The sequence below is a fragment of the Mya arenaria genome, chromosome 2 (assembly GCF_026914265.1).
Source record: "Mya arenaria isolate MELC-2E11 chromosome 2, ASM2691426v1".
Taxonomy (NCBI): domain Eukaryota; kingdom Metazoa; phylum Mollusca; class Bivalvia; order Myida; family Myidae; genus Mya; species Mya arenaria.
In genome coordinates, this window is record NC_069123.1 from 31,535,371 (window position 1) to 31,549,844 (window position 14,474).

The window sequence follows — 14,474 nt, forward strand, 5'->3', positions numbered from 1 at the left end:
AAACAAAAACAAAACAACAACAACAGCTTTCATCGCGCCTATAGATACCTGTGAGAGTGTTCACTCCCTACTCTCCATAGAGGAACGTTTAGGCAAATGTTAGGCAAGGGTACTTTAAAAGAATACAGTGGTTTGATCACTAAATAGTTATCAGCGCAAAGATAACAGTACAAATACAACTAATCTTAAGACATCTACAAAACACATGGGATAACATCCAGTACAAGGATATAAATATTTCTAGAAAAAGCATATATGTATTCAAACATAATCATTTCTTTCTTTGAAAGCTTTTAAACAATAAATTGCTAGTTTAACCAGAAGAGGTTTATCATATGTTTGCAGTAAAGTAATAATTTTTTCCATACTAGGATGTCTTGAATAGTAATTTGGCAAATACCTTCTACGAATATCAGCATATAGTGGACATCTTAAAACGAAATGGTACTCGTCTTCTATATCGTTAAGGTTGCAATAGGTACATTTTCTATCATGTCTTGCAATACCATTATGTCGGCCAACTTCAATATTTAACCTATGGGAAGATAGCCGTAATTGTGCAAGCACTTGTCTGTATTTGATATTGTCTAATAGAGAAATATAACTAGAAACTTGGTAATTACATTTAAATTCGTTATATATATATTTAATGAACTACAGCTATCCATACCCACTCTCCATTCTGAGATATAAATATCTCGTAATATATTTCTAAGCAGAGGTACAAATGCAGACATATTCACTGATTCGGGGAATAACCAAACATCATTAAAACCTGAGCGTTGTAATACATCTCGAACATTCGAGGCCCAATTTATGACAGCAGGATTTAGTTCTACTTCACTCACTTCCTTTAAAATGATAGTTCTTAAAATACAATTTTTAGATTTGCATGTAAACAATTTAACAAAGTATTTAATGCATCGCATGTATCTTTCAATATACAATGGGAACCGGCCCAGCTCGCTATATAGCGAAAGAGTATTTGTCGACCTTTTCACTTTGAGGATCCATGTTGATGTGTTTTTTTTTCTTAGGGTAGTTTGTTGATTTCAAAACGTAAGTGACTAAATATGTTGAGAGTTGGTACAAACATGAGAATCACAGTAAATAGTAATCATCAATATCAATTTGTTGGTGTTTGTATAATACAATATTGCTTTGAGGATATTGGCTTGTCAAATTAAACAATGAATACCTTTTTCTTTTCGAGCTCAGCCTCATGCTTGCGATTATTTTTTTCTTGAAGATTTATCTCCATCTTTAAAGTTGACTTAAAAATACCTTTGACATCATATTTTAGAAAACAAACGTTAGACAGGGGACAAAACTCCAGCCCAAATCCGTCCTACTAAGTATTTGTTTAGCCCGTTTTTACAGATTGGACGTTATGAATAAATGAGTACCGGCTCAAGCGTTTACTCGACTACAGATTTATACCCGCGGCATTTTTATTTTTTTATCACAACATGTCGAAAAAAGAAACTTCAGACTCCGAGTCTCTCCCTGAATATTTAGACCCAACTTCACCAAGATTTGACCCTAGGAGAGCATTGTATAGTAGAGTTGAACCTTTTCCTGGAACTAGTTCAAGACAGTTTAACAATTTGACTGAGTTTGAGAATTTTTTACAAGGGAAAGATGCAAAATCTATGAAACAAAAAAAGACTGAAAAAGAAAAGTCTGAAGACAATAAAGACGTTGGCATTGTTGCTATTAGAGCCGCCGCTCAGGCTAGAGAAAATGTTAGAAAAAAAGCTATATTAGAAAAAAATGCTGGACCATTAGAAAGGTCAAAAACCCAGGAGCGGCGTAGAATGGTTAGGACTCTGTTTACGGTAATAGAAGGTACTTACATATACATTGACATTTAGCATGCTGGGTTAGAATTAAGCTATATTATGATATCTTTATTTTTTGCAATTTGTCTTAGTTCTTTGCATGTCAAAACACTTGTGTAACGGTCCGCTGTATGCGGCGGATGTGCGTTCATAGTCTCCACTTCTATGCATTTGCTAGAAATCTCAGCTGTCCTGTGAGGCATAGTAAGTTGGAACTTCAACAATCTTTAAACCTCTGCTTTCCTGATGGTTGAAGTGTAACGGTCCCCTGTAGGCGGCGGAGGTGCGTTCACAATAATAATCCGTATAAAACGGAAGTACGTTCATACCGGATGTAAACTTGGTTGGTTATATGCAAATTAGCAAATCTCGGGCTATGTGAGAATAGAGAAGTTAGTGAATATAAAGATCAGTGGACCCCTTCAGGGTCGAGCACGCTATTCTCTGAAGGGATCTGTTGGTGTTTGTTTCATTACGCCAGAAAGCTCAGCTATCTGATGTTTTATTGGCTCGCATGTTACACTTGCAAATGTATTCATGAGATTAAATACCAGTACTGTACTGGCTGCAACTTGATTTTAATGCATCCATTAATGACAAAAGAAAAGTCAAAGAGCTTTTGTGCTTGTCTCAAGATCAAGATTATCAAGAATTCTAGATTTTAACCAAATGATTCTACATCCAATTATGATGTTGTCTGCAAGTTATATCAGTGCTCCAGCTAGCCCATTTTTCAATGGCGCAGCGCCCGTGCCCCTTTTCTTACCGCCCTGCCCCCTTTTAGAGTAGTGCCCTTTTCACAAATGCTCTATTAGCACCAATTATCCCGTTAGTGCCCTTTTTACTATTGAAGTCATTATGAAAGATCAGCAGCCCTTAATCCGCTGTCATAATTGAGACTAATTACGTAATACTTATGATAATAGTGTTCCCGCTAGGTGTCACCATGCCCCCATTGACTGCTTAAAATATGCCGTACTGCCCTTTCATCTTCCAGTGTGCCTTGTCCTAGTCATATGACAGCTAATTGTGTATTTGTGTAGTAAGCAGACGACCTGTGTATTCATAATCGGTCATCTTCTAATCCAATAATTAAGAAGAGACAAATAGGGAAACATCGGCAGGAGGCGGAGCTATTGAATGTCAGCCAATCAGAATATACATTGAGAATTCGTTCATTTAATGATGAAAGTTCATAAAATGCGATAGAAAATGCGAAGGGATGGTGAAAAATGTTGTCAAGCACAAGTAAATCTTTTAGAATAATTGTTAATTGTATTGTACTGACGAAAATCGCCATTTAAACATTGTTGATTTGAAGCAGACGGCCACTGCCGATTTGTAAACATAACAAAGGTGACGCTAACACAATCAAATACATCACTATTTCAGTAAATGTTTTTTGAAGTTTATTTGTAAAATATTCATGATGAAAATTTCATTGTAACCCACAAATACATGTTGATGCTTTATGTAGTGTTTACCTATCGTGGTTACGATCATGTCAAAATTCGCCGAAAACGCCATTTTGTCAGAACGAATTTTTATCAATGTTCTATGTTTTATAAGTGATTTTTAAAGCAAGGGCAGTGATTTTTATTGTCACTTTATTCTAAAACATTAGCATATTAAACATTATTTTACCAAAGACAATTAAAAAACAGCCAGGCTGAATGTAACATTCGTACCCAATCCCGATCGTACCAAACTAAGATTCGTCCCCTACATATTTGTTTTTATGCCCCCGAAGGTGGGCATATTAAAATCGCACCGTCCTTACGTCCGTCCGTGTGTTCGGCTCAATAACTCGTGTCCGGGCTGTAACTTTCCCTTGTATGGACAGATTTTAAAAATAACTTGCCACATGTATTCGGCATATCAAGACGACGTGTCGCATGCAAAAACCATGTCCCTACCTCTTAGGTCAAGGTCACACTTAGGTGTTTATTCACAATGGAATGATGCATATAAGGACATAGAGTATAGGTTGTCGTGTCCGGGCTGTAACTTTCCCTTGTATGGATAGATTTTTAAATAACTTGCCACATGTGTTCGGCATACCAAGACGACGTGTCGGGTGCAAGAACCGTGTCCCTACCTCTAAGGTCAAGGTCACACTTAGTGTTTATTCACAATGGAATGCTGCATATACGGACAGAGAGTATAGCTTGTCATGTCCAGGCTGTAACTTTCCCTCGTATGGACAGATTTTAAAATAACTTGCCACATGTGTTTGCCATACCAAGACGACGTGTCGCGTGCAAGACCCGTGTCCCCTTCCTCTAAGGTCAAGGTCACACTTAGGTGTTTATTCACAATGGAATGCTGCATATAAGGACATAGAGTATAGGTTGTCGTGTCCAGGCTGTAACTTTCCCTTGTATAGAAAGATTTTAAAAGAACTTGCCACATGTGTTCGGCATACCAAGACGACTTGTAGTGTGCAAAACCTGTGTCCTTACCTCTTAGGTCAAGGTCACACTTAGTGTTTATTCACAATGGAGTGCTGCATATAAGGACATAGAGTATAGGTTGTCGTGTCCGGGCTGTTACTTTCCCTTGTATGGACAGATTTTAAAATAATTTGCCACATGTGTTCGACATACAAAGACGACGTGTCGCGTGCAAGACCCGTGTCCCTACCTCAAATGTCAAGGTCACACTTAGGTGTTTATTCACAATGGAATGCTGCATATAATGGATAATCGTGTCCGGGCTTTAACTTTCCCTTGTATGGACAGAATTTTTTAAATAACTTGCCACATGTGTTCGGCATACCAAGACGACCTGTCGCGTGCAAGACCCGTGTCCCTATTTCTTAGGTCAAGGTCACACTTAATGTTTATTCACAATGGAATGCTGCATATAACCACATAGAGTATAGGTTGTCGTGTCTGGGCTGTAACTTTCCCTTGTATGGACAGATAATAAAATAACTTGCCACATGTGTTTGACATACCAAGACGACGTGTCGGAAGCAAGACCCGTGTCCCTACCTCTTAGGTCAAGGTCACACTTAGTGTTTATTCACAATGGAATGCTGCATATAACCACATAGAGTATAGGTTGTCGTGTCTGGGCTGTAACTTTCCCTTGTATGGACAGAATTTAAAATAACTTGCCACATGTGTTCAACATACCAAGACGACTTGTCATGTGCAAGAACCGTGTCCCTACCTCTAAGATCAAGGTCACGCTTAGGTGTTTATACACAATGGAGTGCTGCATATAAGGATACAGAGTATTGGTTGTTATGTCCGGGCTGTAACTTTTTCTTGTATGGACAGATTTGAAAATAACTTGCCACATGTGTTGGACATACCAAGACGACGTGTCACGTGCAAGACCCATGTCCCTACCTCTAAGGTGAAAGATACACTTAATGTTTATTCACAATGGAATGCTGCATATAAGGACATAAGAATGTAGGTTGTCAAGTATGGGTGGTATTTTTTATGTTCAGAGGCAATTTAAAATAAATTGCCATATGTATTTGTTTGATCTTTAACTTTTCATGTACTGACCTTGTTCATAGGTCAATGTCACATTCCGGGGCATTCGTCACATACTGTGACAGCTTGTTTGTGTATTTATTTATTTGATTGCTTCAAATGTTTAACTGTCTTTGTTTTTTTCTTCATTTTACATGATTTTTTTGAGAAAAATGTGACATTGCACTAAAGAAGACTCCAAATAAGTACAATCACACTACCACAGACAAAAAGACAAATTTTAATTTCGATATTCAAACACACCCTACCAAATTTGGAGAAAAAAAACAACTTTTTTTGTTCAAGTCTGGAAATCATGGAAAATGATTTAAATTGAGTATGAAAACAAAACAAATTCTAGGTGGAGACCCCCCCCCCAAAAAAAAAAACCAAAAAACCTTGTGACGGGGTGGACCCCTCCCACAACCACCCCCAATCGCCCCTACACGACTCATGTAGTTTGCCCTTTTCAAAACTCCACCCTGCCCTTTTCAAATCCTGGCTGGAGCACTGTATATCATTTATAAACCTTTAAATTTATATAGTCCCTTGGTAAAAAAATAAATATTGTTTTTTATGTGTGTGTTTTTAAATGTTGTTTACAAACCAGTATAGCTTTATACAAAATATTATTTTATCACCATTCCCCAATGGATATAATATTCAAGCATAAAGCCTAATTAATTCTGAAAGCCTTCGTTAACCCTACAGTACCTGTTTTTTGAAAAACCAAAATTATTTTTGTTGGTGCACATGATGCACTCATATCCATTACCAGTGTGCGTGCAACTAAAATACAATGTATCTGGTAATTGAATAACCTACTTTAACAATCAAGTGCTCTACTTTCTATCTGATTAGATACATATATATCCACTCCCAGAAATTTGTGAGCTTGTTAAAATTCACAAGCTTTTTAAAATTTACCCGCAATACGTATATTTCAAATTTTCACACTTGCAAGTTGGGAGTCCAAATTCGAACCCTGGCATGACATGTTACTTAGATGCTATAAGTTTTATAACCAGAGGCACAAAAAGAATCAAGACTCTGGGTAACGACACATGTATACATTTTCAGTGTGGTGATTGTTTTTGTGTAGGACTACCTACTAACAAAGGGTCACGGACATTACGGACCATGGACATTACGGACCAGACATTACGGACCAGATTTAGGGACACTACGGACCAGATTTAGGGATATTACGGACCATCTTCAGAAACTTACGGACCATGATTTATAATGTTTTTAAACATTTTTTTTTTAATTTATTCACTCATTGGTCTTAAATTTGTTAATAAATACTTCAATATCAGTGCTCAGTATGACAATTATCTTTAATGTAACTGAAAAATCCCATGAAATTCCAATGTTAAACATCAATGTATTTTTAATATGGAAGATATAACGTCATACTGAGCACTCATATTCAAGTATTTATTAACAAATTAAAAACTAATGAGTGAATAATGAGTGAATAATTTAAAAAAAATATGTTTAAATCATGGTCCGTAAGTTTCCGAAGATGGTCCGTAATGTCCCTAAATCTGGTCCGTAGTGTCCCTAAATCTGGTCCGTAATGTCTGGTCCGTAATGTCCATGGTCCGTAGTGTCCGTAATTCCTAACAAATGATTGGTGTCTGGGTCAAATACAAGGCGTTCCGTGTGTTAAGATAAATGTAAATGTCAAAGAGGAAAGAGAAATTAAAACGTTTTTGGATTAAAAAACGAACTAATTATGATATCAAGTTTTGAGTTGAAAGCATCTGAAAGTGACAACAGGGTTAGGCACTAACATTATTAATAAGGTACGGTAGTTCGTTGGACTTCTGGATCAGAAATTCAGGTAGTGCTTGCAGCAAAAATTCTGTTAGTCCAAAAATATGCATACATGTAGCTTTTTTTGCTTTTTTTATGAAGGTTCAGAAAGCCCTAAACACCGGCACCAACAAAATCTGGTTTAAATTTATTTTTTTATGCCAGTCTATTCTATCATTTAAAATGCCGTACTGTACTATGATGTTTTTTCCCTTCCTAATGTATACTAAGGCCTACATTTTCAACAGTCAGAAGTTTTGAACAAAATCTGGTTACACTGATTACATTTAAGTTGGTTTGCAGCCACTCAAATTAGCTTTCAACAACAAACATTTTCTCTGCTTGATTATTGTAACAGTGTTCTTTTATCTAGTCATGGCCACTAACTGCTGCTACAGTGACATTTTGTTATTAAAATTTGTCACATATAGAATTTCTTGTTTAAATCAGTTCAGACATTGCAATTTAAGGCTTCTAGCTTTTACTGGACTGAAGACTCATTTTCCATGTTTTCATTTTTGTCCTAGATTTTGCAAAAAAGATACCATTCTGATGTTCTCAATCAAATTTTTCTTATCTTTGCTTATGGGTCAGACAGGTTTAATTAACACTGTCAGTTTATAACTATATTTTACCAGGGATGTGAGTTGTCCGCGGATTCGCGGAATTCCGCGGATCTAATAACCCCAGGGACCCCCCCCCCCCCCACACAAAAAAAAATAAAATATATGTATATATTTTTGTTTTTAGCTGATTTAAGAATTTATTACTAAGTGTGCTTTTGTTAGAGTTAATATCCCAGTTTGCTTCAAATTTAAAGTCAGAAAAACCCTTAAAAGAGCTTCTAAAAAGCCAGTTTTTCTTCTACGGCAGTGTGCTTTTGACCCCAAAAGTGCCCCAAGAACCCATGGCCGGAATGGTTTCATCCCTCCAGCTGCCAGGTCAATCACATCCCTGAATTTACAGATTTCTAAGATGAGCCATATTATTTAGCTTTAAATATAAGTTTTCATTAGATATTCATATTTATGTATAAAAAAATCAACTAGTTAAACACAGACCTTATACATTCCTGAAAAAAATTGATTCCAACCTTATTATTTGTTTCAGGCTATGATAAAGGTCCACTCAGTTTGCTTCGTCGTTGTATGAGCGAGAGATTGAAAGTTGAGGTGATGATCCGGGCAGCTGTCTCTGTGCGCAGCAAGTGTCGAGGATTTGTGGCTGCATTTGACAAACATTTTAATATGGTAATTTGGGGTGTAAAAGTTGTTCAAGCTATCAATATTGCTTAACACAATGACCTTTAATTGTAAGTTATAACTAAATAACTAGCTTTTATATATATATTTATATATATTTAAATTGAGTTTCACTGATCTAAATGTTCCTTTTCATGTTCAGTTTTCAATATTTCCTTCTAATGAGCTCATGACATGTGAGGACACTTTCGAAGAACAGTATAAAATAACAGAAGTTTGGAAATTCTATGCATGAAATTTATATGCAAGATTTTAAATACTTTAAAGGGACTAGATACCATATGGTCCCAAATTGGCGAAAAACCATATTTCACCAAACCAAGCCTTTAGAATATCAGCTAGCATGATGCGGATAGTACACTATTTAACATGATTTAAAGCTGTCTGCTGATTTTGCTCGTTTAAAAATAGTTTTTGGTGGTTTCTCAGCTTATAATAGTGCTTATATTTAGCAGTGAAAGTCACAAGATAAGTACCGATAAACTAACCGATGCTTTTTTTACATTTACTGGAATTTACATTGTAGACAGATCCATTAAATTTTGAATTCGCAAAATATTCAAAATCTGCGAAAGATACGTTGTGTTGTAAGTGATATGATACAATGCAATGTAAGAATCGATGCGTTGTACACAATCATGGTCAACCATATGATATCAATTTAATGGAAGTTTTACTCTATTTTCTTTTTATGCCCCCTTTTGAAAAAAGTGGGGTATATTGTTTTGCACATGTCGGTCGGTCGGTCGGTCGGTCGGTCTGTCTGTCTGTCGGTCGGTCGGTCGGAATACCAAATGGTTTCCGATCAATAACTTGAGAACGCTTTGACCGAGGGACCTCATACTTGGTATGTGTATTGGTCATCACCAGCAGATGAACCCTATTGATTTTGAGGTCAGTGGGTCAAAGGTCAAGGTCAGTGTGACCTTTACATGAAAAACGGTTTCCGATCAATAACTTGAGAACGCTTTGACCCAGGAACCTCATACTTGGTAGGTGTATTGGTCATGACCAGCAGATGAACCCTATTGATTTTGAGGTCAGTGGGTCAAAGGTCAAGGTCAGTGTGACCTTAACATGAAAAACGGTTTCCGATCAATAACTTGAGAACGCTTTGACCCAGGGACCTCATACTAGGTAGGCTTATTGGTCATGACCAGCAGATGAACCCTATTGATTTTGAGGTCAGTGGGTCAAAGGTCAAGGTCAGTGTGACTGTAAGCTGAAAAAAGGTTTTCTGATTGTCCATATTTTATTTAAGTGTCCAAATCCTACTAACAATTTGGCTCCCAAGGGGGCATAAATGTTTCACTAACATCTCTTGTTTTTCATGCAATGGTATCATCTGGTGTTAAATCCCTTTAAAGTTGGTTCTCAGATAATGCATGACTGGGTTTACCGTTGCCTGAACTTATATAAAATATAAAATATATGGTTTTTTGAATATTGCCTTCAATGAAATGAATATTCTGCTCTTTATTTCAGGCGTTGGTTGATGTTGATGAAACATTTATTAAACCAGAAGTGAGCAAGGTATTTCACTGCCATAAAAGTACATCCTCGGCACCCGAGCCTATCATAACCTATATGATACCTTGGGCAAATCAGCTGCAAAAATCTCATACTCATGAATAATTAATAAGGTGAAATGCAGTCACTTGATTGGTCGCATGTGGCACACCTCATGAGGTACATAAATGGCCGAGAAGTTAGGGATGTTAATTTGGTTTGAAATAATCCAATCAGATCACGGCTTACAAATCATTTTAGGCAGGATTTTTTTAAATATGCCAATAGCTCTTCATAAAGGAGATTCATTGGTCGGAAAATGCTTATGAATATTCAAGATTTACAAACTTTCCTTAGACAATTTGCCCAGGGTATCATATGTATGGTTGGGTGCCGAGGATGCAAAAGTATCTTTCCAGTCAAAACAGGCTGGGCTTTTTTTTCAGCTTTAAATATAGCTTAACTACCTTTTGAATTTGTTTTTTTAATTTTCGGAAAATACTGTTTTCAACATAAGCATATAACGGAGTGCAATATTATGATATTGAATATTGCCGATATGAATTGTGAACTGTCAAATTTTGACCATATTTTGTCATAATAATACTTATCAAATGTGAAATATCCTCACATTGTAGTTCATTGCTTGAAAAAACCCAAGCATTTTGTGCACTGAATTTCGGTCAGTGGCATATGTGACTGAGTTGATTCTTTCATTGAGCTGTGACACTAAATGACCTCTTTACCTGATTTACAAGGGTAAAATATAAGCCAGATGTAGTTCATAAATTCCAAATTCAGCAAACTAATTTCAGCAGTCACTGTTGTTCCCTTGGAATAAATGTATAACATTGACTAGAATTTATCATTAATATTCATACTAGTGTTTTACAAGTTTATGTAGTACTCATGTTTTGTTCAGTGTAAGGAAAATCTCATTTTATAATATAAAAAAATGTCATCATTAACATCTGCGCCATTATAGGCCTTTTCAGATATTAATGATCCCCACCTTGAAGGAAAAGGTCTTATTCTTATTGTCAGAAAAATTGGTGACAATGTGTTTAATTTAAAAGAAAGGTGCAGCAAATATTGTATTTATACCTCATAAGACGATAGTTGATCACTGTAAACCTTTAAGGACCTACAAGCTATTTACTATTTGTGCGTTTTCAGCTATTAAATACACGGTTACAATCTTGTTATCAGTAATCAAAATTCGCCAGTAATGCATGTAAATAGTTAAATGTTTATCACTCAAAATTTATGTTTGTTGTTCATGTGTATGTATTGATTTTAAATACGAGTGTCACCCTTTAAACTCATTTATGTACAATTGTGTTTTTCAGAGTGTTAAAACAAAATCTAAAGAGGACAGTGATAGAAAACCTCCTGACAAAGACAGTTCGTCTGGCAAAACAGTTTCTACTCACTCTGCAGATAGTGTTTCCAAAGGCAAACCTCAAACGTCCTCTGGTTTAGATCTCAGACAAAAACTTCTTTCAAAACAGACAAAATATAAACCAGAGGTTACGATGACTGGCTCAAAGCAGAGCAGTCGGCTGGATGTTGATGTTGGTACAAGTCGACCTGCATCTTCTCGCACAAGTGAAACGTGTAGAACAAAAACCCCAGCCAGTGATTCCAAATTTTCTGACCATTCAAAAAAAGGGCTAAAAAGTTCTTCTACTTCACAGAAGTGTAAAGGTGAATCATCAGACCGAACTACATGTACACAGTTCTGGCCATTGTACAAGCAATGGACAGAATCAAGGTGCTATTCACAATACGAGATTATCAACAGGCATGTAAATCAGTTATTTATCAGGGGAGATAATGTTGTGAGTGTCTCCCTGGCAGATGGTTGAGACAATACAATAAGGCATGGTTCTTTGAAGTACATGTAAGTCTGCAGGTTGGAATACTTTATTTAAACTGATTGATGAATCAACACCAGCTTAGAGATACATGCACTTTTTGTTCGGGGAGGGAGGGAGGGGTGCAAATTAAGGATCTGTCCATAGCAAAAAAGTGGAATATTTTATTTTGACTGATTGATGAATCAACTCCAAACAAAAGAGGAGCTTGAAACTTTCTCCGGGGTAGGGATGGGGAGGGGGGATCATTTAATTAAGGATGGATTCATGGCTAAAAGTGCTTTTTACACAACCCATATGGTCAGATATATGGAATGCCTAATTTAAACTTCCATCTGTTATTGTTTTTGTTAATGATACCTTTCATTGTTGAATTGCATTAGAATATACATGAATCATTAAATGTTAAATCATGCAAAATCTTCTTTATGTGTATTTCTTTTAATTTTAGTTATATTTAAGGAGATAGTCATCAAATTAAATCAATTAAAGAATATTTACTACATAAAATTGTATTATGTAATCAAAAACTATTCAGGTTTTTTTTTCTAAAAGTGGTTGTCTCCCTTGACCTAGTAAATTCGATATAAGCTGATATTGGCTGTGGGTTCATATTAATATATAATTATCTAAGAGTCTTGCTTAAGAGCTACATGTATAGTTTTGGTGCTGCACCCTGCCCTATTTTGATAGCACCCCTCAGCCTTTGTGAAGATCAGCATACCCTTCTGCCTACTTGGAATTGAATTCTGTTGATAATTAGATAGTTCATAAATATTTTGTTTAAAAGCTTCTGATATGAATCGAATACTTCATATATCTTGTAGATAAAAGCTAAAATTATTTAAAATTTAAACTTTTCTAGCATAGATATCTAAGTTTGTTAAATTTATATAAATTTAAGTTTTTCACAACCCGAAACAATGTGCCCTTTTAAGCCTTAGCACACTGTCCCTCATTTGCAGCTCCCTGCCCCTTTTAAACCCTAACTGAAACCCTGTATCTATTTTAACATGTATTTAATAAAAGAACACAGAGATTTATTTTTTACAGTAAAATTGATTGGCATCGCAACAGTCCATTAATCGTCTTCCCAGACTGAAAGACCGAGATCGGGGAAGACGTATTGCTGATATCGATTAATCGAATAATGTTCGCTTTGGATTGTTTTGTAGACAATTTGACATAAATGACATTGATGTTTGTTGGAAAAAGAAACAAATTTACAAACAACATAAATATTTCATTTCTTTATCTTATTTGATCCTTAAGCCATGCAGTAAGTGTGATTTTATTTATCAGTACCTACTTACTGGACACAAAATGTATTCTTTTAAATCAACTTATATTTATTAATTAATCTTATTCATTAGTTGGTTTGTCAGACCCATTATGAAATCTGGCCGATAGCCCATCACTACTGTTTGTGCCAGACCCATTCTGATTTAATCAGTCTTCGACGAAAAACAACAGCCTGATTTTCATTATTTAATAAGTGTCTGCTCTCTTTATTTGGATTAACTTCCAAGATCCAACTGCTTATCACCATTCATGGTGTCCTTAAATACGAAGGGTCGTATTTTGTGACAGTTGGCGCTCTTGTTAGTTATTAAATGCAGCTAGAACGGTTTGATATTTCTACTCACTGGTGAGCTGTTGTGATTATTTGTTTGGCTGTAGTAGTGATTTTGGTAACAAATCACTCTTTTAGCTGAATTTTGTCCCTAATGGTCATTAAACTTGGTCAAAAGATGAGTTTTTATTAATCCTAGGTTAAGTTTGAATAAGGCTCACATTTGGTTTAAATCCATGCCAGTTAACTCTCCAGCTATAAGAAATTTATGGAACTTGATCATGTTTTTCGACCAAAAATGAGTTTTCCTTGTTATGCATCTGGTAACCCTTATATTATTAATAATTAACTCGTTTATACCCACGTTGATACTGAAATTGCTTAAAAAAATACCATTAAAGTATTAAAAAAATCCTAGCTGTAGGAGGGAGCGAGGTCACACCTTTAGTGTGATTTTTTTTTAAGAAAACTGATACCATATCCACTCGGCCTTGAGGACTCGTAGTAAGCTGATGGATATTTTAACCTTTATAAAATACATTTGTAGCATCATGTGATATTATATTAATCAACCAATCACGATACAGCCTTTTGTTATTGCATTACAATAATATATGCTCTTAAAAATTGTGGATTTTCCAAGACAATATTAGAGTATACATCAACATTTGTTAAAGGGTTCCAAACAAGTGCATTTTACAAACTACATGTATGTAATAGTCCCTGTAAGGTTGTTTAAAGTTAACGTAGTGGTTATCGCACTCACTTCTTATGAAAGCGTACTGGTTTTGATTCCTGGCCTGGGTGTATGTGAGTTTGGCTGGTGGTTACCAAACCGAACAAGTTGGTTTTCTCCGGGCACTCTGGTGTGCGCCATGACACAAGACCACACGAAAGTGCCAAGCATAAATTAATAAAACGTCCCACACAATATAATTTTTATAAAGAAATGGTTAGTTTGAAACTATGTTTCTGTTGAATTCATACATCATGTAGAATGTTATTAAAATACATGCATGCATTGATCTGTACTGATAAATAATGCTGAAACTTACTGATGTTTATTTGCTAAATGTTTGCTGATGTAAACAATTGCCTGG

At 35.7% G+C, this 14,474-nt stretch overlaps 1 protein-coding gene across 1 annotated transcript; it reads left to right on the forward strand.

Annotated features, from left to right (window-relative positions):
- Positions 1–1,427: 1,427 nt before the first annotated feature.
- Positions 1,428–14,040, forward strand: LOC128220006 (U7 snRNA-associated Sm-like protein LSm11). Its single transcript, XM_052928237.1, has 4 exons — positions 1,428–1,848; positions 8,264–8,403; positions 9,901–9,948; positions 11,274–14,040. The coding sequence occupies exons 1-4, from the start codon at positions 1,470–1,472 to the stop codon at positions 11,790–11,792; spliced, it is 1,086 nt and encodes a 361-aa protein (XP_052784197.1). The 5' UTR covers positions 1,428–1,469; the 3' UTR covers positions 11,793–14,040.
- The last annotated feature ends 434 nt before the right edge of the window (positions 14,041–14,474 follow it).

Excerpts from the sequence above, each read along its gene's own strand:
- LOC128220006 (XM_052928237.1), top strand. The coding sequence starts at position 1,470 with ATGTCGAAAAAAGAAACTTCAGACTCCGAGTCTCTCCCTGAATATTTA. Across the intron at positions 1,849-8,263 it reads TCTGTTTACGGTAATAGAAG|GCTATGATAAAGGTCCACTC; the intron begins GTACTTACATAT and ends TATTTGTTTCAG. Across the intron at positions 8,404-9,900 it reads TTGACAAACATTTTAATATG|GCGTTGGTTGATGTTGATGA; the intron begins GTAATTTGGGGT and ends TCTTTATTTCAG.